Source organism: Dendropsophus ebraccatus, chromosome 5 (genome assembly GCF_027789765.1).
Source record: "Dendropsophus ebraccatus isolate aDenEbr1 chromosome 5, aDenEbr1.pat, whole genome shotgun sequence".
Taxonomy (NCBI): domain Eukaryota; kingdom Metazoa; phylum Chordata; class Amphibia; order Anura; family Hylidae; genus Dendropsophus; species Dendropsophus ebraccatus.
The window spans coordinates 124,961,043-124,986,668 of NC_091458.1; the positions used below are offsets into that span (position 1 = coordinate 124,961,043).

Here is a 25,626-nt window from a genome sequence, read left to right on the forward strand (position 1 = left end):
AAGTTCTGAAACTAGATGGTTTACATGGCCCAGTGTCTCCAGCACTGCTAAATAATTTATTATATATGGTCGTTTTTCTTTTTAAAAGAAATATGCATTAAAACTCATTTAGCTCGGCTTTTTATGGCTTACCAGCCACCTCAGGCAGCCACAATAGGAAGCAATCTTTTACCATAGTTTACCCATGTTAAAGGGGTTGTCCAGTGAAAATCTTTTTCTTTCAAATCAGCTGGTGTCGGAAAGTTATATAGATTTGTAATTTACTATTAAAAAATCTCAAGTCTTCCCATACGTATCAGCTGCTGTATGTCCTGCAGGAAGTGTTGTTTTATTTTCAATGTGACATAATGCTCTCTGCTGCCACCTCTGGCCGAGAGAGAAACTGTCCAGAGCAGGAGAGGTTTTCATAGAAAACTGACACAGAGTTCCTGTCTCAGCCAGAGATGTCAGCAGAGAGCGCTGTGTCAGACTGAAAATAAAACAACATTTCCTGCATGACATACAGCAGCTGATAAGTATTGGAAGACTTGAGATTTTCAATAGAAGTTAATTGCAAATCTATATAACTTTCTGACACCAGTTTATTTGAAAGAAAAATATTTTCACTGGACAATCCCTTTAAGCTAGCCATACATTTTAGATAGTTGTCAGCCTAATATTTGCCCGGCTCCTGATTCCCCCTCATACACAAACACTCTGCCGAGTGTGGTGAACAGGGAGAAAGCTGCAATAAGTGGCTATTGTCCCATAGGAAAAAAGGGATAGGGCATTATGAAGCATTTTCTACCACTTACACATTAGATGGTGAACTGATTCAGTAGATTCCACCAACTCTGATGTCTATGGCCAGCTCTAGTCACTGGAACAGATAAGACAGGAAGCAAGTATCCTAAGGGTATGTTCCCATGTTGTGTAACTGCTACAAAAATTACCAGAGCAGCAAGTCTGCATCGCATTGTGCACATTTCTTATGCTACTTTCCCTTCAGAAAACAGCGGACTGTGAAATAAGAAAATAAATAAATAGCTATAAACTTTCCGGCGATTGTCATATGTAACCTCTGTAGCCTCGGACTGGCTGCAGCTTTATAGTCACAGGTGTGCCAAGACAGTGGAGTTAAATGTGTAAAAATGCATCTACAGGACAGACAAGTATATGATGATGTAAGGTTTAACTGCAGGGACCCCCACCAATCACATGACATGTGTGCACTTGTGAATGACATGGTGGCTGAGCATGCCCACTGCCCCTCCATGACCCGGATTCGTCAGCATCATGAACAGTACTTACTAAAATGTATTACCTGTCCACAAAGAATTACAGTGGGTAATAGGTTCGCTGGGACACCAGCTTCAGCAGCCTATAAGTGTGCAGGATCTACAGGCTGGCCCAGCTGCAACCTCTAGGCAAAGCTGCCGGAAGATGCCATTATCAGGATGAAAAACAAAGGCAGAAAAGGAAATCTCTCACCTTCTGGGGCTGTGGAATCCAGAGCCACAACACCCACAATGTCATGTAACAAGTGTGTATCCCACACCTCCAAAGCATCCAAAAGTCCAGCAGTTATCCGAATGGGTCTAATCCGGACTCCAAAAAGGAGAACAGGTAGTCCTCAGAGTAGAATAATTCAGCCAAAAAAAAGGTGACGCGGAGATTGCACTCCCCACATAAAGGACATCTTGTATTCCAAAGGATCAACTTGTACAGATTTATTTTGTCCAACAATAACAAGTTTCAGGGCTACAGTGCCCCTTCCTTAGGTTCAGGATAAACAGATGTCTGTCCTGAACCTAAGGAAGGGGCACTGTAGCACTAAAACACGTTATTGATGGGCAAAATAATACAAAATGTCCTTTATGTGGGGAGCACAATCTCAGGGTCACAATTTTTTGGCTGAATTATTCTACTCTGAAGATGCCATAAAGAACTGGATCTCATCTTGTATCCAGGCTGGAGACAAGCCAACAGGGTATTAGAGCTTCCTTTTAATGGTCACAAGTTTTCCTCAATAAACTCATGCTCTGACTCCAATACTGTAATATTGAAATGACTGACATATATCATTCCATTCACATATACAGTTCATTTTAACAACTCCTGCTCCAGCTCAAGAACTATTGTTGAAGCAGCATAAAGAATGGGCTGTCTGACCAACCGGTTTCTCACAAGAATGAGATCTACTCAAATTACAAGAGAGGAACTGAGAAAGAGTTGGTGTATATTCAGATATTATAGATTTGATGCAGAAATTCAGAGACTAAAAATCAGTTCCATACATCAGATTGGGGTTGTCCCAGCAGCACGGGCATAGAGTTTTACATGACCTATTGAGATAAATTGGACAACCACAGAAATCACTGCAACAAATCAGCTATCTGTGAAACTTCTGGAGCTGTTCATGGTTTAAGGGCCTTTTTACAGGGAGCGAAGATTATTGCCCCCTGTAAAAAAAAAAAAAAAACTCTGAAGTAACGCAGCTGACCTTAGCCTGTAACAATCAAATTAAACCATCATTTACACAGGGATATAAGCTGCTGACAACAATGTAAGTGCACAACTGCATGAATAATCCTGTGATCACTAATGCAGCTCTTCTCACACAATAACTGGGCCATGTAAAGGAACAATCGAAATTTGTATCTGGCAGCGGTCTACCTGTGTAAAAGCTGGGGACTCTTCCTGGGAATACATATCTTACCACCACAGTATTGTTGTAAGTTTGCAAACCCAGTCGGCCAAAGTTTTCAAACCATTACTAGTAAATTATGGTAGGAAATAAAACAGACCTGATGTTTTTTCCTCCCAGTGATGAAAACACTGCAGATCCAGACAGTGAGACCAAGGGCAACACATGAATAGATGTAAAATCTGTTGAGCCATAACAGCATCAAATGTGTATGCAGAAACTCCCATAGTCCAGCAGATTCATCTGAAATAAGGAAAACAAAAAGAAAAAAAACAATCAATCTTAACACAAAACAGAGTTTTCCAGCTTTATAGTCCTAGTTAGTCCTTCATAATCATAGTTAAAATATACCACTCCACAGAATCAACTTTTCTAGTAGGTAAAGCAGATCTGTCATCATACTGTGCTACACTGTCAAGAGGGACTTCAGTTCTTACCATACCAATACCTAGTGGTCCCACCACCTTCTGGGCCATTTAAAGACCGATTTAAATGTATGCTTTTTTAGTCTGTGGAGCAATAAAGTGGCCAGAACCAGGGCAAAGCAAATGATGCCTAGATGGGTGCAAGTGACTAATCCCGCAGCTACTGGAGCATGTGGAAAGGGTTGTTTCCAATCTCTAAGCATCCTAATGGCTTATTGTTTTAGCAGAACTCATTTAGGCTCAGTATTTGGGCAGAGCCTTTCTTGAATCTCTGTAGTGCTGTTTACCTTACAAGATTTTTAATATGTCCTGCTGTATATTCAGGTGAGGCCCAACACATCCATTGGGCACATACTCAGGTCATAAGTTATTGGTTTCATCTGCAACCTAACCCATCTTTCCTTAAATGCTGTGATGATGCAGAAGTCTTCTCCAAATCCACACCGTCACATGAACCAAAGGAGCCTTTGCCCACAACTTATTTTCCTTTTTGCACATGTGCCAAACCAAATTTGGGGAAAACTGTGGATAGCATAGGACACATCACTAGCCTCAATCAGGGTTAGAGGAGTTGAATTACAGATAAAAACACTTGACAACACACTGGATCCGCTGTGGATCCAGTGCCCGTTCATCCCAATGAGAATACATACTCGCAGTGGGATTGACATCCTGCAGCGTGTATGTAAATTAACACACACACACAGCCAGAGCATACATCATCTGCTCCGGCTTGCTTTGGGGGTTCTCAGCTTGACGTCCCCATTCATCCAATCAGTGGCTGCGGCAGCGCAGTGCACCAATTGGCTGAGCGGGATGAGCAGACGCCAGGAACCCCCGAAGCAAGCCAGAGCAGGTAATCTCCAGACCCTTGTTCCCAAACCCTGTGTTGGGGATAAATGTCAGTGTCATGATCTCAAGAACAGGGTCCCGAGACTCCCAGTGGAATGGAGGAGCACTCGCACATGCTAACAGACATACTATTGTCTGTGGGTGCCGCCAGAGCTGCCAAGCAAGAGACATTTCCTATTTCATTAGAAGACTCAGGACCCCATTTTCTAGAGTGTAGGGAGTCCTAGCAATGTGTCATTTGGGCTAACAGTACAGCAGACATGTAGTATGGTTATATACCAGTTGTAGGGTACGTTCACACGTACTTAATCTGCTGTGGATTTTATCCTGCGGATTTAGTCAATGTACATAAACAGCTGAAATCCACAGCAGTTTAAGAATGTGTAAATGTAGCCTTAAAGGGGTATTCCAGGAGAAATTGCCTTATCCCCTACACACAGGATAGGTGAAAAGAGATCGCAGGGGGGCCTGACCTCTGTACCCCCACAGATTTATATACAGGGCTCCGCCGGCTCGGTTATGAATAGAGGCGTGGGTACACCGCATGACTCTCAGCTCTGTTCATTCCTATGGAGCGACGTAAAAAGCGATATACTCTGCTCTTTCCGTTGCTCCATAGGAATGAATACTGCCGGACCCGCGGCTCTATTAATAACAGAGCCAGCGGGGCCCTATATGGAGATCGACATGGGGTAGAGAGGTCGAACCCCTGCAATCCCCTACTTTTCCTCTGTGGATGGGGAAAAGTCAATATTTTTCCTGGAATACCCCAACTGGGCTGAAAAGGTTCCCCGCATCACTGTATAAAGATGCTGTGCAGCACATATGGGCCACGGCTGCAGCAGCTTTATAGGGGAGAAAATGAAGTTTTAATCCCCCCCCGACGGCAGGCAAAGACGGGAAGGTAGTTATGTAGGCGGCTCCCCGACTGTGTATAGTCACTGCGCTCAGCAGGGATAAGTGACAAGGAGAGGCCCATGATGCAGAGAACCAAATCAATCCAACTGGGCCGATTGGGTCCCTTTAAGGCTGTTTTAGTGAACACTTTTAGGCCTTTTCGGATAACTTTTTTTTTTTTTTTTTTTAAATACTTTAAAAAAATGTTGTCTAAGTCCTAGGGACTGTTATCGATCTGTTCCCTTTATTCCTATACCCACCAGTAAGAAACTGGGATTATTTCAAGTATATACACTCCATATTACATGTACCCAGCTCAAAGGATACAGTATTGCCAGGATCTGCAACTTCTGTCAAAAGTCTGCAGCTGTTATTATCTGTGCTTTGGAAGGATTTACTGAAAACCCATTCCTGTATAAGTTTACCAGAGACTCTGGGGGGGGGGGGGGGGGGGGGGGATTTATGAAGACCGGCATACAAGTACGCCGGTCTTATATTAAGCCCCACCCCTTTTCGTGGCAGGATTCACTAAGTAACGTATGCCTCTTAGTGAATCTGCACCCGGCGTACCAAATCTGCACCTGCTGGAAGCAGGCATAAATCATAATAAATGAGGCGCGGGAGGAGGCCATGCCTCATCACACCATCGCAAGCTCCCCCAGCCCACCCATCGGGCGAGCGCAGTGTACAGGAGGCGTACGCCAGGGAGAAGGGGCAAATCTGCACCTTCTCTCTGGCATATACTTTATAAATCCCCCCTCTGTGTTTTCCTCACACTACACCTGCATTATTTCTAACCATATAGAGAGAGTTGTAACATCCATAGGCTCTTCATGTTCATGTTTCCCAGGGGGCAATGCACCTAGGATTTTACTGCATTGAGCGCTTTCACTAGCAGCCGGCAGTGTTATCGTCTGTGCTGGTCTCCCTGAGATCAGTGACCTGTGTCTCTTATACATCCAGGGATGGGCACACACCACTCCTGGCCACCATGACCAGTGCCTCAGGGGTACACCACCATCCTGCCCAGCTATACACCACCTGGCATCCACTGGTCACCACATATAGTGCTATGGATTGTGTTTAGGCAATTATAGCTGTACACAGCAGGACTGTATCTACAGGTTGGGGATAATGCAGCAGCACGTGCCCCAGCTCGTACAGAAACTTCTTATACAGCGCCTCTGCCTCAGGTGTGAACACACACCCGCACCGTCCATACTCACCTCCCGCTGGTTGGGCGCTCACACAAGCCGCAGGCACCAGTAATACCAATATGTGACCAATATCCTTCATCCTGAGCTATGACTTCTCCACACACAGACGAGCCCGGACTCCGCAGTCGGCCTTCCTCTCACTCATGCCACACAGGGGGCAGCCATATTGGTATCCTGACGTATCAGGCTTCACTTTTTTTTTTTTTTTCTACCTCAAACAAAATAAACTTTATTAATCAAGAGACACACGTCGTATGTTAGGTCTAACAGCTCTTCCGCTGACAGCAGCTTTATTGCGCATGCGCTTAGAGTAGTGGCCGCAAGTGAGTCGCCGGGATAACGTGTGTCCCTGTTCGGGGCAAAATCTATAGGACGCTGTGTAATATCACTGTGAGGTAGGGAGGAGCTCCAGAGGCGACAGCGACCATGTCTATATTCACACCTACCAACCAAATCCGCCTGACCAATGTGGCGGTCGTGCGGATGAAGAAGGGAGGGAAACGCTTTGAAATCGCCTGCTATAAGAACAAGGTTATGAGCTGGAGGAGCGGGGCGTAAGTATACACTCCATACTAGTTAGGTAACAGAGGATTTGTATGAGCGAGAATCGGGGGGCTGTGTGCACGTGACGCCATTGGGCGGGGCAGACTTGTGTTGATATCGAGGTTTGGAACGCAAGCTGGGTCACGTGTTGGGGGCTGCAGTACTGGGCCCCATGTGCAGGAGGTCCCAGTAAGAGCTGAGCTGGCTACATTGGAGCAATGGGGAAAAAACATTCAGTTCTCCATGGCAATTGTCTGCGGCTATGTGGCAGCTCATGTCCATTGTCCTTTATTGCCACTAATGATAACCAGCAGCAACAAGGCGTGCGTTCATGCTCAACAAGGCGTGCTTTCATGCTCAACAAGGCGTGCTTTCATGCTTTGGTATAGGCCTCATAATAAAGGAGAACTCTGGCCAAAATCTATTTTTGAATATGTTATTACCTAAGTAAAGTTAGTCAGATTCCTAATGTACACTAATAATGGGAAATGCACTTATACTGCTATTTCCCTCAATTTACTAGCTCAGACAGCCATTAATTTCCCTAAAAAAAAACTTGACGTCACAACTCCCCAGTCTATACCTGCAGGATCCAGCAGGGGGCGCAGTATATGTAGAAGTATATGGGTGGGTTCATTACTGAGGAATTCTCGTGGATAAACTCCGTGGAATTCCGTTGGCTGGCTGCACGCCTTTCCGCCGGCTCCATAGACACCATTCTATGGGCCGGCGTATTCCACTATCTGCCGAAAGAAGTGACGTCACTTCTTTCGGCGGATAGCGGAATACGCCGGCCCCTAGAATGGTGTCTATGGAGCCGGCGGAAAGGTGCGCGGCCGTGCGTGCGGACAGCCGACGGAATTCCGCGGTGTTTATCGGCGAGAATTCCTCAGTAATGAACCCACCCTAAAAGTAGAAGTCCATGTAGAAAGTATATGTAGTGGAATCATCTCCACCCCCTCTCCCCGTGCTGCCAGGTGCCGTACATCTCCCTCCCTCCCTGTGCCTATGCAGCAAATAAGGAGCACGGCAAATAAGGAGCACTCACCCTTCTGCACGGCACTGTGCAGCACGGGGCGGAAGGGGGGCAGATTAGTGCACGGGGAGGGAAGAAGATGTTCGCACCAGGCAGCAGGGGGGGCGGTAGGGAATTCCACTACATATACTTTCTACATAGACTTCTACTTCTAGGCTAGGTTCACACTGAGCTTTTGCTTTCCGTTTAACATTTATGGAGAGGGGAAAAAAAAGCAGTTGTATGCCATCCATTGGGATCTGTTTTCCATTGACTTACATTATAGCAGGGGTGGGGAACCTTTTCCATGTCGAGGGCCAGTCAGACATTAATAAAAAGGGGCCACATACTGTGCACGGCAGTTTGTAGCGTGGGTTAGCAGCACCCGGGGAAAGGTATTGCTCCCCTAGTGCCCCTGCTATTGTAGTTAACCCTCTGTGATGCCTCTAGTACCTGATGTGAATCCTTAGTGATGCCGGTAGCAAAAATTAACCCCCAGTGATGCCCCTGTCAGTCCTAATAAACCCCCAGTGATGCCCCTGCCCCACCAGAGCTGCGCACATCACAGGAGAGCCGCAGGCCGCATCAGGAGGCCTCAGAGGCTGGATGTGGCCCGAAGGCCGGAGGTTCCCCACCCCTGCATTGTAAGAAAGGGTTTTTTAACTTACACATAAACGTAGTTGACCATGTTTTTCTGTGTGGTAAAGCTAACCATTTAAAAACATATCTGTTCAATGGAAAGCAAAAACACAGTGTGAACCCAGCAGCAGAAATATGCGTAGTAGTACAATTGTTATAAAACTGAATGCAGGCCATACAGTGACTGGTATACACAGTGGGTGGTAGGGGAGGATAAAGGCAGCTGAGGGTGGCCGGTAAGGGAAAAACACATGCAAGGCATTAGGGGCTTGTAGCAAACATCATGGGGGAGATTTATCAAACATGGTGTAAAGTGAAACTGTCTCAGTTGCCCCTAGCAACCAATCAGATTCCACCTTTCATTTTCCAAAAAGTCTGTGAGGAATGAAAGGTGGAATCTGATTGGTTGCTAGGGGCAACTGAGACAGTTTCACTTTACACCATGTTTGATAAATCTCCCCTCATGTGTACATTCTCTCCAGCAAAATTTCTCAATAACAAACAATAAATAATAAGTAAACAATAAATCTCCCCCATAATATTTAGAACCATTCCCAACAGGTCTACCAGTCATTATATTTAAGCAACTTTGAGTGTCATACTGCTGCCATGATTAATGGACCCCCTGTGTGATGCTTCATCCCTCCACCTGTATAGCAGGAGGTGCTGCTAGTACTGTTAGGTATTGTTGCTTTTATCACAGCAGGAAGCCACAAATAAAAATGTAAATATGACAATCCTCCTATGTAAATAATCTACTAAACATATATTTTTTTGTTTTTTAGAGAAAAAGATATTGATGAAGTTTTACAGACCCACTCTGTATTCATGAACGTCTCTAAAGGGCAGGTTGCTAAAAAAGAAGATCTTGTTAAAGCATTTGGGACAGAGGATCAAACTGAAATTTGCAAGCAGGTACGAAAAATAAATACCAAGTGGTCCGTCTTATGTTTACTGCTTTACTCCACATACTAAGAAGCCCTTACTGAGCTCTTACTAAGAATCGTTGCCTGTATTTATGTGTCACTACTGCTGTCACTTCATTGCACCCATCAACTTTAATGGAAGGAAGGCAGATAAGCGCACGGAAGGGACATAGCGACTTCTTGCAATACTTTTGCTAAAAAGTACATATTTTAGTCCGAAAAATTATAGGGGGTCATAATGTGTTTATGCAAAGCTATTATTTTCATTTACAAATGTTAAAAAGAAAACCCCCTTAAAAGTTGCAGAATAACTTTTATTCTATCCAATTTGACCCCTCAATCATGTGGTTTCACATTACATTTTATGGTAAAATAAAGGATTCCATTTAAAAGTACAATCAGTCCAGCAAAAACAAGTCCTTTATTTGGTGGGGAAAAAAGGGATGTGGCAAGGGAGAAGAAATCTAAAAATTGGCGCAGTTCTTAAAGGGGTTGGCCACTTTATAGTAATATAGCTCAGTGTGCAGTATTAGTAAGTGTACTCACAGCACTTACCAGGGGCGTAGCTAGGATTCATGGGGCCCCATAGCAAAAAACTGTATGGGGCCCCATAAATCCTGTACGCCCCCCCCTCCCGTCAAACACAGAAATTGACGCACATATACACACACAGAGGCACCATTAACATATATACAGATACGCCACTGACATACACACATATATACGCTGTAATGTGATTACACTAGTGCTGATGTATACACCATGAGTAGACTGTACACAGGGAAATCATCTCAGTGTAATAAGGAATACTCAACCAGAAATAAAAGAAAATGCTGCAGATATTAATGGTGGGTTCTTTTATTAGAGCCCAGCATTAATAGAAGCTGCTGCAGAACATCTTTGGGAGCAAACACACACATATACACCAGTGCTACAGACATTGCTGACATACACTAGGGCTGGGCGATATTGGCCTAAATCGCACATGTAGCCGCGGTAACGATAATTGAACGATAATTATGACACACCCCTTTTTTGCAAACCACACCCACTTGCCGTGCCAAACTGGCGATATTTTGATTCAAAAATGTAAAAAAGAACTCACTGAGCAGCAACCCATGGTTAGTCTATTATCATTATTATTATTTGTCATTATTAGGGGTCTCAGCAGAGACCTGGACATGTGTATATACAGGTATACAGCCTCTACAGGGTATACACAGGTCACAGAGGGATAGGTGTGTATGACTATATGGGGGGGATGGATTGGGGTGTATTACTATACAGGAGGTTGGGATCAGGTTACAGGACTATACAGGCAGCGCATAGGGATAGGGGGCGGATAGGGGTGTATGACTAAACAGGGAGGGCGGATAGGGGTGTATGACTATACAGGGGGGCGGATAGGGGTGTGTGACTATACAGGGGGGGCGGATAGGGGTGTGTGACTATACAGGGAGCGCGGATGGGGGTGTGTGACTATACGGGGGGCGGACAGGGGTGTATGACTATACGGGGGGGGGGCGGATAGGGGTGTGTGACTATACAGGGGGGGGGCGGATAGGGGTGTGTGACTATACAGGGGGGGCGGATAGGGGTGTGTGACTATACAGGGAGCGCGGATGGGGGTGTGTGACTATACGGGGGGGCGGACAGGGGTGTATGACTAATAGAGGTGTATGACTATACAGGGGGGGGCAGATAGGGGCATATGACTATACATAGGGGGGCGGATAGGGGCGTATGACTATACGGGGGGAGGACAGGGGTGTATGATTATAAGAGGGGGCGGACAGGGGTGTATGACTATATGGGGGGGCGGACAGGGGTGTATGACTATACGGGGGGGTGGACAGGGGCGTATGACTATACATAGGGGAGCGGATAGGGGCGTATGACTAAACAGGGGGGCGGACAGGAATGTATGACTATACAGGGGGGCGGATAGGGGCGTGTAGCTTTACAGGGGGCACATAGTGATGGCAGGCGGATAGGAGTGTATTATACAGGGAGGTGCATGCTGGGACCTGCAGTCCCTTCAATAACAATATAGAGCTGTAACTAGAGCTGGGCGATATGGCCAAAAAATAAAGTCTCGATTTTAAAAAAAAATTTTTTAGACGATTCTTGATTTAAATCTCGATTTTTTTTTTTTTCTTTTTGCTTAATAACAGCACATTTTTCTCCCTGCAGCGTCAGATACTATTTTAATGACGTTTGAGACAACAACTGTATTGCTTCCCAGTGTAACATTGCTCCCCATATAGTAGACAAGCCCCCTCTGTGTCCCCATATAGTATAGGAGATCTTCTTTGTGCCTCCATCTAGGTAGGGTGTAGTAGTGGAGGTATAGTGGATAAGGGGTGTAGTAGTAGTACAGGTAAAGATGAGGGGTGTTTTAGTAGTACAGATGAGGAGGATTAGTAGTACAGATATCGATGTGTGCTGTAGCAGTACAGGTAAAGATGGGTGTAGTAATACAAGTAAAGATGAGGGGTGTAGTAGTACAGGTAAAGATGACGGGTGTAGTAGTACAGGTAAAGATGAGGGGTGACTGGGGGAACCTGAGGGAGCTGCGGGTGACTCGGGCAAACTGGGGGGGGGGGACTGAAGCAAACCGAGGTTGACTGAAGGGGGGCTGGGGCAGACTGGGGGTGACTAATGGGGGACTGGGGCAAACACAGGGGGACTGGGGCAGCTGGGGGGGGACACAGGGGGACTGGAGCAGCTGGGGGGGGGGGCACAGGGGGACTGGAGCTGGGGGGGGGCACAGGGGGACTGGAGCAGCTGGGGGGGACACAGGGGGACTGGAGCAGCTGGGGGGGGGGGACACAGGGGGACTGGGGCAGCTGGGGGGGGACACAGGGGGACTGGGGCAGCTGGGGGGGGGGGACACAGGGGGACTGGAGCAGCTGGGGGGGGGACACAGGGGGACTGGAGCAGCTGGGGGGGACACAGGGGGACTGGAGCAGCGGGGGGGGACACAGGGGGACTGGAGCAGCTGGGGGGGGACACAGGGGGACTGGAGCAGCTGGGGGGACACAGGGGGCCTGGGGGGGACACAGGGGGACTGGAGCAGCTGGGGGGGGGGACTGGAGCAGCTGGGGGGGACACAGGGGGACTGGGGGGACACAGGGGGACTTTGCCCTCCTCTTATTCAGGCACACAGGTTCCCCTCCCGGCCACACATGCAGGTCCCGGTCTCTGGCTGCAGAGACTGTAATGGTGATAGCGTCGCTGCCATTACTGGAGCTGTAGAGCGGGATCGGGGGATGCAGATCCCGCTGTTCAGCTCCAGGACCCGCAGGACGCTATCACCATTACAGTCTCTGCAGCCAGAGACCGGGACCTGCATGTGTGGCCGGGGCGACGGGACGCGATATGTACAGCTGGTCAGCCGCGGCTGTTAGGCGGAATGCCCGACCGACCTGCACCTCACTTCCCGACACAAGTCCCGTCCGAGCGGGGCGGGGAGGGCAATGCTGTGTGTGCAGGGATGCCGGACGGGACCGGACTTGACGGGTGGGCGCATGGACGGACAGGTGCGGCGGGACGGGGCCTGGACGGGTGGGGAGGGAAGTGGTGAGGGCGCTCGGACGGGCGGGGGGCGCTTGGCTGCGGGGGGCGGGCGGCTTTGTCACCTGGACCCTGCTGCTCCTCCACCTCCCGCTCTGATACCGGCGTCCCTGCACAAGTTATTGTGCTGTGTGTGCAGTGACGCCGGCATGTCCGAGCTGGAGGAGCAGCAGAAAAATACAAAAATACCGCAGATACCGTCCTGGCTAAGTTGAGGTCGGTTAACCGACGCCAGTGACGGTATCGGTATTTTTGCGGTATACCGCCCAGCCCTAACATACACACACACATATATATAGCCACAAATACAAACACATACTGACATATAAATATATACACAGATACATATACACACACACTGACATATACATATACCCACAGATACATATATACACTCACTGACACACATACACAGCACTTACAGCTCCCAGGCTTCCCCCCTCCTCCTCCTGTAGTCCGGGCTGATCTTCACATAGGTATTGAGGACCTTTGGGTCATGTGACCCAAAGGTCCTTAATCCCTCTCCTGTGCCGTCTGGCAGGTCCTGCTCCTCTGTTCAGCCCGCTCACCCGGCACTACAGTGAGTGGGCTGAACAGTGCAGTGGGTTCCCTCTTCCTCTCTGGACCCCTGGGGGAGCGGGGTACCTACCATGAAGGCAGGGCAGGCTTCCTCGGGCCCCCTTCATGCAGGGGCCCCATAGCAGTCGCCTTCCCTGCCTTCACTGTAGCTACGCCACTGGCACTTACTGACAGCAGCTCCCTGTGTACCTGATATAGCTAAAATCAGACTCCTCCTCCTCCAGGCTGTGCTGCCCTGTTCTGTAGTGAGTCTGTCTATAAGATGGCTGAGATGAAGGAGCATGTGACCATGCCCCTCCCCCAGTGTCCACTGTAAATGCCTATGGAGGACACAGGGGGCGGGGCATGGTCTTATGCTCCTCTGTGCTACATGTACCACAAAAGAAGAAAAAAATATGTCATATTTAAAGGATTGGCACACCACAAAAAATGAAAATATATAAATCAAAAAATATTTTTATTGCAACTCCACAAGTTCTATATACAACTGACAAAGAGAATAAAAATGCTTAAAACTCAAGGAACTATTGTAAATGGAACCCAGACATACCAACACGTATGTGAAAGACCACCAAGACAAATAATTAAAGGCCTGTAAAGTGAACGTATAAGTGTGAAACCAATAAAAATGGTACAAGATAAAAAAAACAGGTATGTGCGTAGATGGCAAAAACAAACATGCACAGAAATAAGGGAAAATGATCGCCCAATATGTGACAGGTCAGGTATTTCTATGTCTGGGCCCAGCAAGCCCCACGCGTTCTGTCTGTCTTAGGAGACTTCCTCAGGGGTAGTCAGTATAAATACTGTATGTATTTTTAGCAAATAAGGGTGCCTTTACACAGAGAGATTTATTTGACAGATTTTTGAAGCCAAAGCCAGGAACAGACTATAAACAGAGAACAGATCATAAAAAAAAAAAGACTGAGATTTCTCCTCTTTTCAAATCCATTCCTGGCTTTGGTATCAAAATTCTGTCATCTAAATCTCTCTGTGTAAAGGCACCCTTAATCGGTAAACAACAATAAACACCTGTGGTGTCATACATGTGTGAGAGCATCTGGCTGGCACTGGAATCGTATCTCCAACATGTCCGCTGCATGTGAAGAAGGCAGGTATCCAGCCTTCCCTTAGCAGTCACCTGATTATGTTCGCACGTCGTAATAGGGTAAACAGATGGGCATTCATCTGATATTTCAGCTATTTTATTCTCTTTGTCAGTTGTATATATACTTTTGGTGTTTCAACAAAGATATTTTTGATGCATGGTCTGTATTTTTGGTTTTATGCTCCTCCATGTCAGCCATCTTATGAATTACAACAGAGCAGCACAGCCTGAGCCGCTGTCAGTAATACTATAGTAATAATATAGAAATTTTAGCTATAAAGTAACCAATGCCTTTAAGGGGTTAAACGGCAGCTTAGTAGTAGTCTTATGTTCTGCATTAATCTGAAAATTAAGAGGTGAAAACTCTATATAAATGTATAGATTCTCGTCTATATTGGTTACAAGCATTGTTTAATCAAAAGTACTTTTTGTTACAGATTTTGTCAAAGGGAGAGCTGCAGGTCTCTGAAAAAGAGCGGAGTACCCAGCTAGAACAAATGTTCCGGGACATTGCAACCATTGTAGCAGACAAGTGTGTAAATCCAGAGACCAAGAGGCCATACACTGTTAACCTCATTGAGAGAGCCATGAAAGACATCCACTACTCTGTTAAGGCAACTAAGAGCACTAAACAACAAGTAAGTGACTCCCCGTCCCTGGTCCTGATTATATTAGTCAGCCTAGAACCTGTAATCACATGGCATTCTGCCCTTGAGGAATGGATTCAAGTAATCCTGAATATGATTTTAGGCCAATTTGGAGCAAATTACAAGCAGAGCCTCACCGTTCTGGCACAGGATTGCAGCGGAAACTCGGCTATCATACACAGCTGGGCTCCTGCCACAACTGTCGTGATCACGACTCCGATCCTAGCAGTTTAATGCTTTAGATGCCATGGTCAATAACTGCCCTCAGATCTATACAACAACTACAGTTGCTTGTCAGTGTTAGGTGGCATTCACACATCTGCAAAATACTGTCTGTGCATGGACAGTATTCTGTGGTCCTGACCTTGGAGCTTCCAGCATATGTATTCAATATGATGCCCATAGCTTCAAATCTGTTTAAATCTTTCCGCCACAGTTCTAGCACAGCCCCACAGCCGTCTCATTTATTTTACCAGAGGTTGCCTCTCCAGTGACTTTGAGTGCAGGCACCTTGTACCAGTGAAGTGGAGAAGAATACACCTCACTTCACTATTCACGCACAATAAAGTAAGTTGTACTTTCCTTGGCTTCATAAGTATAAGGCACCTGCGTCCAAACCCACTGGAAAGTCGTCCTCTGAGAAAATAGATGTAAAATCTCAAGACTGAAAGCATTGACAATACACCTGTTGCATAAAGACATGCTGGTGGTTTAGTGTCTCTCCCAATATTTTGCTGTCATGACCACTGCTCATTTTTAACAGGAGACCCTATTGTCATGATTGTGCAGGTACAAATGGTCTCCTACCGATTCTATATTCCTGTTATCCTGTGTATAGGCGATAAAAGATGCATGTGGGGCCAACCCATTAATGTACAGTATACTGAGCATAAGAATTGTCCATTACTACTCTTCTGATCATCCTGAATAGCTAGGCTTCTCTGTGTATAAATGTCATTATTTTAGCCTGTGTATATAAAAATAAAATAGAGATAGAAAATATGAATTTAAAAAAATGACATACTTTTAGGGAAAAATGGCCCGGCACCATATATAATTTTTCATTTTTGTTCTTCCTTAAGGCATTGGACGTCATAAAGCAACTTAAGGAAACTATGCAGATAGAGCGAGCTCACATGAGGCTGCGATTTGTGCTTCCTGCCAAGGATGGAAAAAGATTGAAAGAAAAGTTGAAACCACTGATAAAACATATAGAAAGTGAAGACTTTGACCAAGAGCTGGAGATTGTAAGTAAAGCATGTACCCAATAACTGGTCACTGGGAATTGAAGTGCAATGCAAGTATGGCTCTTCTAGAACCAGTTAGAAATCTGGTTAGGGAAGTAATTAGGGAGTTGTAGGTGCGTACTTCTTAGACATATGAGGGGGGGGCATTGGATATGTGGACATGGGATAACCTTTAATCTTGTTAGGAAGTATGACCAATATAAAATATAACTTTATTTACTCATTATAAAACCAGGCCCACACCGGCCTAACGCCAATGAATAATAAACCCAAGCAATTCTTAACCACATATATTGAAAATTAAACCAGTTGCCCTACTGCTTTAATGACCGTAGACATCTGGCATAAGGAATAGGTTGCAGTCTTTCCTGTTTGGATCACATTTGCAGTTTTTTTATTCAAGCTTCTAAATGGTCTCGCTATGTTCCAGGTATAAGTAATACCTCAATATTCGCTGCTGGAGGAAAGAAAATAAGACCATAGGATAGGGTAGTGGCTCCTGGTCCCTGTCACACCTTATTATATCCTGTTAATACTGACCTTCCATACAGAGCGACTCCCCCACTATCTCTCTATTCATCTACATAGATTGATAGATTAGAGAAAGAGATGAAACAACAATGTCTCCTTTGCCCTATACTACTCAGGAGAGGCTGATGTTTCCCCACCCCTTGGCGAGGTGATCACTGTGTGATGTCAGTGGTGGGCAGGGTTACAGAGAAGGTGTTACAGCTTGCCTGGCAACAGAAGAGACAGAGTCCATGGAACCTGGGTCTCAAAAGGGAGGGGGAGGACAGAGGAGTGGAGACAAAGTGGACCAGGAAGTGAGGACTTTCAGCAGCTTCAGGCTGTGAGTCAGGATGTACTTGTTAGAAATGTGACTTTGCGCTCCTCAGTCCGTGCCGGGCGGCCGAGGAAGCGCTGAATTTCTGTCTGTGTTTGCACTGAATGAACTGTGTTTTACTTTCCAGCCACACCTACCTTGCCTGTCAGACTTCTGGCAGTGCAGGGGTTTCTGCACTGCTAGATCTGTTCAGCTGAGCTTGGTGCTGGGATCAGGGCTGGTCCAATCAGCTGCTGGACCTAGTCTCTGATCCAGGATAAAAAGCAGTCAGATCCCTCAGTTCCCTGCTGGCTATTAGTTGTTACTAGTCCCAGCTCCCCTGCTCCTTTCCCAGCGTGCCCTGTCCTAATCCCCTTGCTATTGCTCTACCCGTATTCTGACCTCTTGCCTGACATTTGACTATCCGCTCTCCTTCTGATTTTGTACTGCCTTGTCTGTTTGGTTTTGACCCTGCTAGTAGACTATCCTCTATTGTGTTTTGTTTGTCTGTCTACGTTTTGTGTATTCACCTACGCAGTGTAGGGACCGACTCCGTGGTTGTCCACGACCGTTTAGGGTCGACTGAGGCAAGTAGGCAGGTGACAGTGGGTGGGTTCAGATCTAGGGCCCACTGTCTTTTGTCTTGTCTATGCCTGCCTGTCATGACAGAATAGCCAGCCTCTAAAAAAAAAAAAAAAAAAAATTTTTTTTTCTTTTGCGGATCATCATGGATCCTGTGAAAGCTCTGGTTGAGCAAATGCAAGGTCTGAACAGGCTAGTTCAGAATCTTGCAGAACAGGTGCAGGAGCAGGAGTCCACACCACGGCAAGTGACCATGACCGCGGCAATGCCTCTGGAACCTCCGATTCTGCTCCCCGAAAAATTTAAAGGGGACAGGAAGGCCTTCAGGATCTTCAAGGAAGGTTGCAAATTATTTTTTCGTTTACGTCCCCGCTCCTGGATGAAACCCAAAGAGTCGGCATTGTCATGTCTCTCTTGCAGGGTCCTCCTCAGGAGTGGGCTTTTTCGTTACCCCCTGATTCTATGGAATTATCTTCAGTGGACCAATTTTTTGATGCCCTGGGGTTACTATATGATGACCCAGACAGAACCGCTGTGGCAGAGCGACAGCTGACTTCTCTGCGACAGGGTAAGAGACCTGTAGAGGAGTACTGTGCAGAATTCCGTCAGTGGTGTGTTCCTTCAGGGTGGAACGATCCAGCATTGAGGTGTCAATTTAGGATGGGGTTGTCTGACCAACTTAAGGACCTATTAGTGGTGTACCCTACCCCTGACACGTTAGAAGAGACTAGGACATTGGCAATAAGGGTTGACAGGAGACTGAGAGACAGACGTGGGGAAAAGAGCGCCTCTGATGCTTCTAAATCTCTTTCTTTCCCTAACTCTACTCCTAAGTCTAATCCTTCTGTTCCTCTGTTGTCACAAGAAGACCCCATGCAACTAGGTGCTGCTGACACCCAGACCCGACGAGCTCTTCGGCTACAGCACAATCTCTGCCTGTACTGTGGCAAGTCTGGTCACTGGGTGAAAGAATGTCCATCCAAGCCTGGTCAACCGGCGAAAAGACTCCAGCGTCTGAGTGACTGTCGAGAGAGTCACTCAGGCGCACAGGTACCTCTAGAAAATAAGAACAAACTGATGTTGCCCATCTCGTTGTTTTTAGGTAATAAGTGTATTTCTGGGTATGCTCATGTGGATTCTGGAGCTTCTGCCAATTTTATTAGTTCTGCATTTTGGTCATGCTTGGGAATTTGCCCTCTTCTGCTTAAATGTCCATTAACTATTACTGGTGCTGATTTTACCCCTTTGGCCCGGGGTAAAATCCAGTACATCACTCCGCATCTTGAGGTGCAAATTGGATCAGTTCACAAAGAAAATCTTGATTTTCTGGTTATGGATAACTTATCCTCTGACATTATTTTGGGTTTGCCCTGGTTGGACCAGCATAATCCTGTGTTTGACTGGTCTAACAGGGAATTGATTAAATGGGGGCCGAATTGTGCTTCTCATTGTATTGCGCTGAATGTCACAGATTGTTCTCCTGTGGAGGGAGCAATTCCTGAGTTTTTATCTGACTTTTCTGATGTCTTTGATGAGAAGGCTGTGGAGGTGCTACCGCCACACCGACCTTATGATTGTGCGATTGACTTGATGCCAGGGTCCAAGTATCCTAAGGGAAGAATCTTCAATCTGTCTAGACCTGAGAGGGAGGCCATGCGAGAATACATTAAGGACAGCCTTCGCAAAGGTCACATTCGTCCCTCTTGCTCTCCCTTAGGGGCTGGGTTCTTTTTTGTGGGGAAAAAAGATGGTGGTCTTAGACCGTGCATTGATTATCGTGAACTAAACAAGATTACCATTAAGAACCAACATCCCCTTCCCCTAATTCCGGATCTATTCAATCAGATTGTGGGCGCCCAGTGGTTCTCTAAGATTGACCTACGTGGGGCCTACAATCTGATAAGAATAAGGGAGGGGGACGAGTGGAAAACTGCCTTTAATACGCCTGAAGGGCATTTTGAATATCTGGTTATGCCATTTGGGTTAAGCAACGCGCCGGCAGTTTTTCAACATTTTGTTAATGATGTTTTCCGTAAATATCTTGGTCAATTTTTAGTAGTTTATCTGGATGACATTTTAATCTTCTCTCCTGATTGGGCCTCACACATAGGTCATGTTCGTAAGGTTATGGAATTGCTCAGATTGAACCATCTGTACGCTAAACTGTCCAAATGCCAGTTCGGGATCCAAAAGGTCTCTTTTCTGGGTTACATTATCACCCCTAACTCCTTCTGTATGGACCCACTGAAGGTGGCTGCTATTGAGAAATGGGAACGACCTACTAGTCTAAAGGCCCTGCAACGATTTTTAGGATTTGCCAATTATTATAGAAAATTTATTAAAGGCTTCTCAGTCATTGCCAAACCACTGACTGACTTAACCAGAAAAGGAGCTGATCTTGTGAACTGGAGTCCCGAAACTGTACAGGCATTTGGACAGTTGAAAAAATGTTTTTCTGAGGCCCCAGTGCTTATTCAGCCGGATTTAGATCAGCCATTCATCATCGAGGTAGATGCTTCAGAAGTGGGGGTTGGAGCGGTCCTCTCACAAGGTTCCGAGACCCTCACTAATCTTAGACCTGTAGCCTATTTTTCAAGGAAGTTCTCTAAAACTGAGTGTAATTATGACATTGGTAACAGGGAGTTGTTGGCCATTAAATGGGCCTTTGATGAGTGGAGACACTTCCTTGAAGGGGCTAAACATAAGATCAGGGTTTTAACTGATCATAAAAATCTCTTATACCTTGATAAAGCTAAGCGCCTTACTCCTCGACAGGCAAGGTGGGCGTTATTTTTTACCAGGTTCCATTTTGAAATTACCTTCCGTCCGGGTTCTAAGAATGTCCGAGCGGATGCTCTGTCTCGCAGCTTTGAGGCCAGCAATGCCCCCAGGGAAGAACCTGAGACTATTTTAGCACCAGGTGTGGTCGTTGCCACCCTCCAACCTGACCTTGCCGCCCAGGTGGTAGATTCACAATCCCTAGCCCCTAGGAACATCCCGGAGGGAAAACTCTTTGTACCCCCCAACCTTCGACTCAGAGTTCTTGAAGAGACCCACTGTTCAGTTTTAGCAGGTCACCCGGGCATTGCTGGCACAAAGTATCTGCTCTCACGGTATTATTGGTGGCCGTCTTGGGCCAGAGATACTAAACTGTTTGTTGAGGCCTGTGAGGTCTGTGCCAGGTCCAAGGTTCCTCGTAGATTACCTGAAGGTCTTCTACATCCTCTCCCTTTGCCTGAGAGACCCTGGACCCACATTTCAATGGATTTTATCACTGACTTGCCATCTTCAAAAGGGAAGACTGTTATCTGGGTCGTAACTGATAGATTTTCTAAAATGTGCCATCTGATTCCCCTTAAGAAACTCCCTAATGCACGTACGTTAGCATCTCTGTTCATCAATCACATTTTACGACTTCATGGGGTTCCAGAGAACGTTGTGTCTGATAGAGGGGTGCAGTTTGTCTCTAAGTTCTGGAGGGAGTTCTGTGGTCGATTGGGGACTTCATTGGCATTTTCATCTGCCTTCCATCCTCAGACTAATGGGCAGACTGAAAGAGTCAACCAATCATTAGAACAATTTCTAAGATGCTTTGTTTCTAGTGCCCAGGACAAATGGAAGGAGTATTTGTCCTTGGCAGAATTCGCCCTCAATAATAGAGAAAATCATTCTACCAAAATGTCGCCGTTTTTCTGCAATTATGGTTTTAATCCGAGGTTTTCATCTGCGCATGCTGCTGAATCTGTTAACCCGTCAGCTGAAAAAACCTATAGAAGACTGTGCACAGTCTGGGCCCAAGCTCTTGAGAACTTGGTTAAAGCCCAGGAATTATCGAAAAAACAAGCTAACAAAAGACGCATATCTGGCCCAGAATACCTAGTGGGTGACAAGGTGTGGCTTTCCACCAAAAACTTGAAACTTAGGGTTCCGTCTGGAAAACTGGCACCCAAATACATTGGGCCTTATGTCATCACTGAGATAATTAACCCTGTTTCTTTCAGGTTGCAATTGCCAAGAGTCATGAAAATTCATAATGTGTTCCATAAGGCTCTATTGAAAAGGTATATCACTCCTGTGTTGCCGTCTATTCCTCCAGATCCCCTGGTCATTCAAGGGGAGCTTGAGTTTGAAATTGAGAAAATTCTGGACTCTCGCCGGGTGCAGAACTCCGTTCAATACCTCATTCATTGGAAGGGGTTCGGCCCGGAAGAACGGACTTGGGTGGCAAGCCGAGATGTCCACGCTCCCCGTCTCATTAGACAATTTCATAATTGTAACCCCTCTAAGCCTCGTCCTTTGAGTGAGGGTCCTGAGGCCCCTCATAAGAGGGGGGGTACTGTTAGAAATGTGACTTTGCGCTCCTCAGTCCGTGCCGGGCGGCCGAGGAAGCGCTGAATTTCTGTCTGTGTTTGCACTGAATGAACTGTGTTTTACTTTCCAGCCACACCTACCTTGCCTGTCAGACTTCTGGCAGTGCAGGGGTTTCTGCACTGCTAGATCTGTTCAGCTGAGCTTGGTGCTGGGATCAGGGCTGGTCCAATCAGCTGCTGGACCTAGTCTCTGATCCAGGATAAAAAGCAGTCAGATCCCTCAGTTCCCTGCTGGCTATTAGTTGTTACTAGTCCCAGCTCCCCTGCTCCTTTCCCAGCGTGCCCTGTCCTAATCCCCTTGCTATTGCTCTACCCGTATTCTGACCTCTTGCCTGACATTTGACTATCCGCTCTCCTTCTGATTTTGTACTGCCTTGTCTGTTTGGTTTTGACCCTGCTAGTTGACTATCCTCTATTGTGTTTTGTTTGTCTGTCTACGTTTTGTGTATTCACCTACGCAGTGTAGGGACCGACTCCGTGGTTGTCCACGACCGTTTAGGGTCGACTGAGGCAAGTAGGCAGGTGACAGTGGGTGGGTTCAGATCTAGGGCCCACTGTCTTTTGTCTTGTCTATGCCTGCCTGTCATGACAGTACTGCAGACAAATGACCCAATTCTGCTTTCAGGGTTAAATCTTTCTTAACCGGAGTTCCCCTTTAATTTCCCTACTACATCATAAAATTAATTTTTAGACTAAGGAAATCATTTTGTGTAATCCACCGATTGTTATAGAATATATGCCTTGGTCACTGACCCACTTTATAAGCGTGTGGAGTAGAAATAGCTGCAAAATTAATAATTGTATAATATTAATAATTTTTTTGCATCTCCAATCCTTGTTCTTAGATATGTCTGATCGATCCTGGCTGCTTCAGAGAGATTGATGAGCTGATACGTTGTGAAACAAAAGGGAAAGGCACTCTGGAAGTTTTAAGTCTGAAGGATGTAGAAGAAGGAGATGAGAAGCTGGAATAAGAACATTAATCTATCTCCATGCTTTTATAGTAGAACACTAGTTCCATCCCCTCTGCAGCTGACAGCCTTTGTGTTCACAACAACTAAACTTCACTCTTCCAAAAGACGTGTAAACAATGCCTCCGTATATATGTATTAATTTATCATTCTAGCCTGCTAATAAGGTGTCCATAAAATAACTACACATAATCTTTTATTGTGCAATTTTGCTTTGCAGCTTTTCAGACATATAGAGAGGGGATATAAGGGTATACTTATGCAGCTTACTGCTATAACTCTTGGCAAAAAATATGGAATTGCCTTACTTAGAGGATGTTATTTTTTTTTTTTGTGCATAACAAATGCACAGACGTGACGCCAAATATCCTTCAAACAAAGTCATATGCTTTTCCAGATTAAGTAGAGAAAAAAAATTATAGATATTCCACATTTTTGTACCACATTTTACACACAACTAAATGGAAACAACTAACATCTTCTATTTCTGCCACTTTGTTGGCTTTCCATCTTCACTGAGTTGCATCATGTTATCCAACTCAATAAGGTTTGTAAGTGTGTACACATAAGACCATTAATTAATTTGTTCCTTCTAGAGATTCCATAATTTTTCTCTACTTTCATTTGTTTGAACAATGCTCCTTAAAGCTAGAATGTTTAGCTTTTAAACATGGTGGAAAATGCAAAAATCATAGCTATGACACAAAAAAAGTGATAAAAGAGTGGCCATGCTCTAAGTGTTCCATCACTTTTGCCAGGGCTTGTATTTGAATACTATCTAATGCAATGTCTTGAGAAGATTCATATAGTGGGTTACACTATTGAGTGCCAGAATTTTACACTTGAAATCGACAAGGACTAAAGTTTAGGGGGAGGCTGTATAATGTGCCTGTCATCCAGCTGAAAAGGGCATTTGGGAGGAGCTTTGTTAGCAGCTGCCTGGAAATCTTCCATATGATGTCAATCAACTGATCACAGTTACCCACAATGCTCTTGTCATATGCCTTTTTTAAGCTGGATGCACACACTTGTTTAAATAGGAATGTATATACAGTATTCAAATAGATTAAAGTGCCTGTGTGTCCTGACAGAGCCACTTTAAAATCTTGACCTGGTATATGTTATGTGGCTAGGTTTATTCTGCCTTAAATGATGGAAGCATAAACTAGGGACAGAAATGCTAAACAGAATGTTGTATTTTTTACATTATTCTGTCCAGATATTCTCCTAATATAAAGAATAATGGGCTTTGTGCTGCACCATTGTGTGTGTGTGTGTGTGTGTGTGTGCGCTCAATAGCCCTTGATATTCATTAGCAATAGCTCCCTCTACCTTCCAGCTGCTGATTGACTGCCTGTACACATGATAGATATATTAGATCAGCAACTGCCAATTTACCCCCTGGCGGGCAGAGAGAGAATATCAAGGGCTACTAAGCACATGCACATAATGAAGATATCTATTCAGGAGAATATCTCATAAACAGCTGCACAGAACAATGTGAGTGATACACATCATTCGGTTCAGCATCTCTGCCACTAGTTCATGCTACCTTTAGATAGGGCATGATAAACCTACTGACAGAGTCTCTTTAAGGAAAACAAATGTGATAATTCTATGTTGTTATTAGAATTTTAGAATGAAATTACAGGACACTGTACTGTTAATGTATGATATGACTCTTCTCATATAATTTATTAACAAAAGTATAAATTTTATATTTTTCTGGAAATCTTAAAGCTGAACATTATTTTAGTGTGTGTCTCCAATGCATGTATGCACCCATAAGTATTGGGTGCTGATTTACAGTAAATGCTTCAGTGTTGGAGTAGTAAAAGTAACTAGTAAGTCACTGTCACATGATCACTCCGGTGTCATGTCTTTTTTGCTTCATGTAAGATAATTATAAGTAGCACCTTGATGTGGTTAAACCCACGCTGAGTAACAGGTATGTATCCTTGGCAAACGTGTTTTTGCTTTGATAAACTCTTAACACATTTGGTTTGTTTTGGCCTCTTATTGATGCATCTTGTATTTAGAAATAGACCTGTCCATTAGTTTAGCAACTGCAATAATTTTACTCCTTGTGACGTGTCCTTCAAGTTCTACATTAGGCAGTATCATTTATGGAATCATTTCCTACGAAAAGAAAAACCTTGGCAAACAGTATGTGGAGGGAATCTAAACCACAGCAAAACCATTGTATGTTTGCCCTCAAAGTGTCCCTGTCATTATAACTTTCAAATATTGGATATAAATATGTGATATAAAGCTTGCAATTTAGATTCATAATTTTTTTATTATGCTATAAAACAAAGCTATCATTTGAAGGCAGCTCTTTAGTCTTAGGATGGTTGAAAAAAAAAAGATGAAAACCTTTTTCCCCAAGTACGCGTTTTGCTCACCTGTTAAGTGGGCAGGGGGATGCAGCAAAGCGTGCAGGAGTATGGCCTCCTTCTGCACCTGACGTGTCATGATTTATACCTGCTAGAAGACATAAATCATGGCAGATTTTAAAGGTGA

At 45.2% G+C, this 25,626-nt stretch overlaps 2 protein-coding genes across 2 annotated transcripts in view; one reads left to right on the forward strand and one right to left on the reverse strand.

The window, feature by feature from the left end:
* Positions 1-6,285, reverse strand: part of LOC138792983 (S-adenosyl-L-methionine-dependent tRNA 4-demethylwyosine synthase TYW1-like) — a 131,970-nt gene extending 125,685 nt beyond the window's left edge. Inside the window, exons 1-2 of the mRNA XM_069971180.1 lie at positions 6,087-6,285; positions 2,787-2,929 (exon numbers count right to left, since the gene is read on the reverse strand). Coding sequence (XP_069827281.1) covers positions 2,787-2,929; positions 6,087-6,156 — 213 coding nt within the window. The 5' untranslated portion in view covers positions 6,157-6,285. The remainder of the gene's footprint in view (positions 1-2,786; positions 2,930-6,086) is intronic.
* A 76-nt stretch (positions 6,286-6,361) lies between these two features.
* On the forward strand, positions 6,362-25,101 carry SBDS (SBDS ribosome maturation factor). The gene is made up of 5 exons (XM_069972481.1): positions 6,362-6,631; positions 9,060-9,189; positions 14,901-15,101; positions 16,193-16,357; positions 22,978-25,101. Exons 1-5 carry the CDS (start codon positions 6,504-6,506, stop codon positions 23,104-23,106), a joined length of 753 nt encoding a protein of 250 aa, XP_069828582.1. The 5' UTR covers positions 6,362-6,503; the 3' UTR covers positions 23,107-25,101.
* The last annotated feature ends 525 nt before the right edge of the window (positions 25,102-25,626 follow it).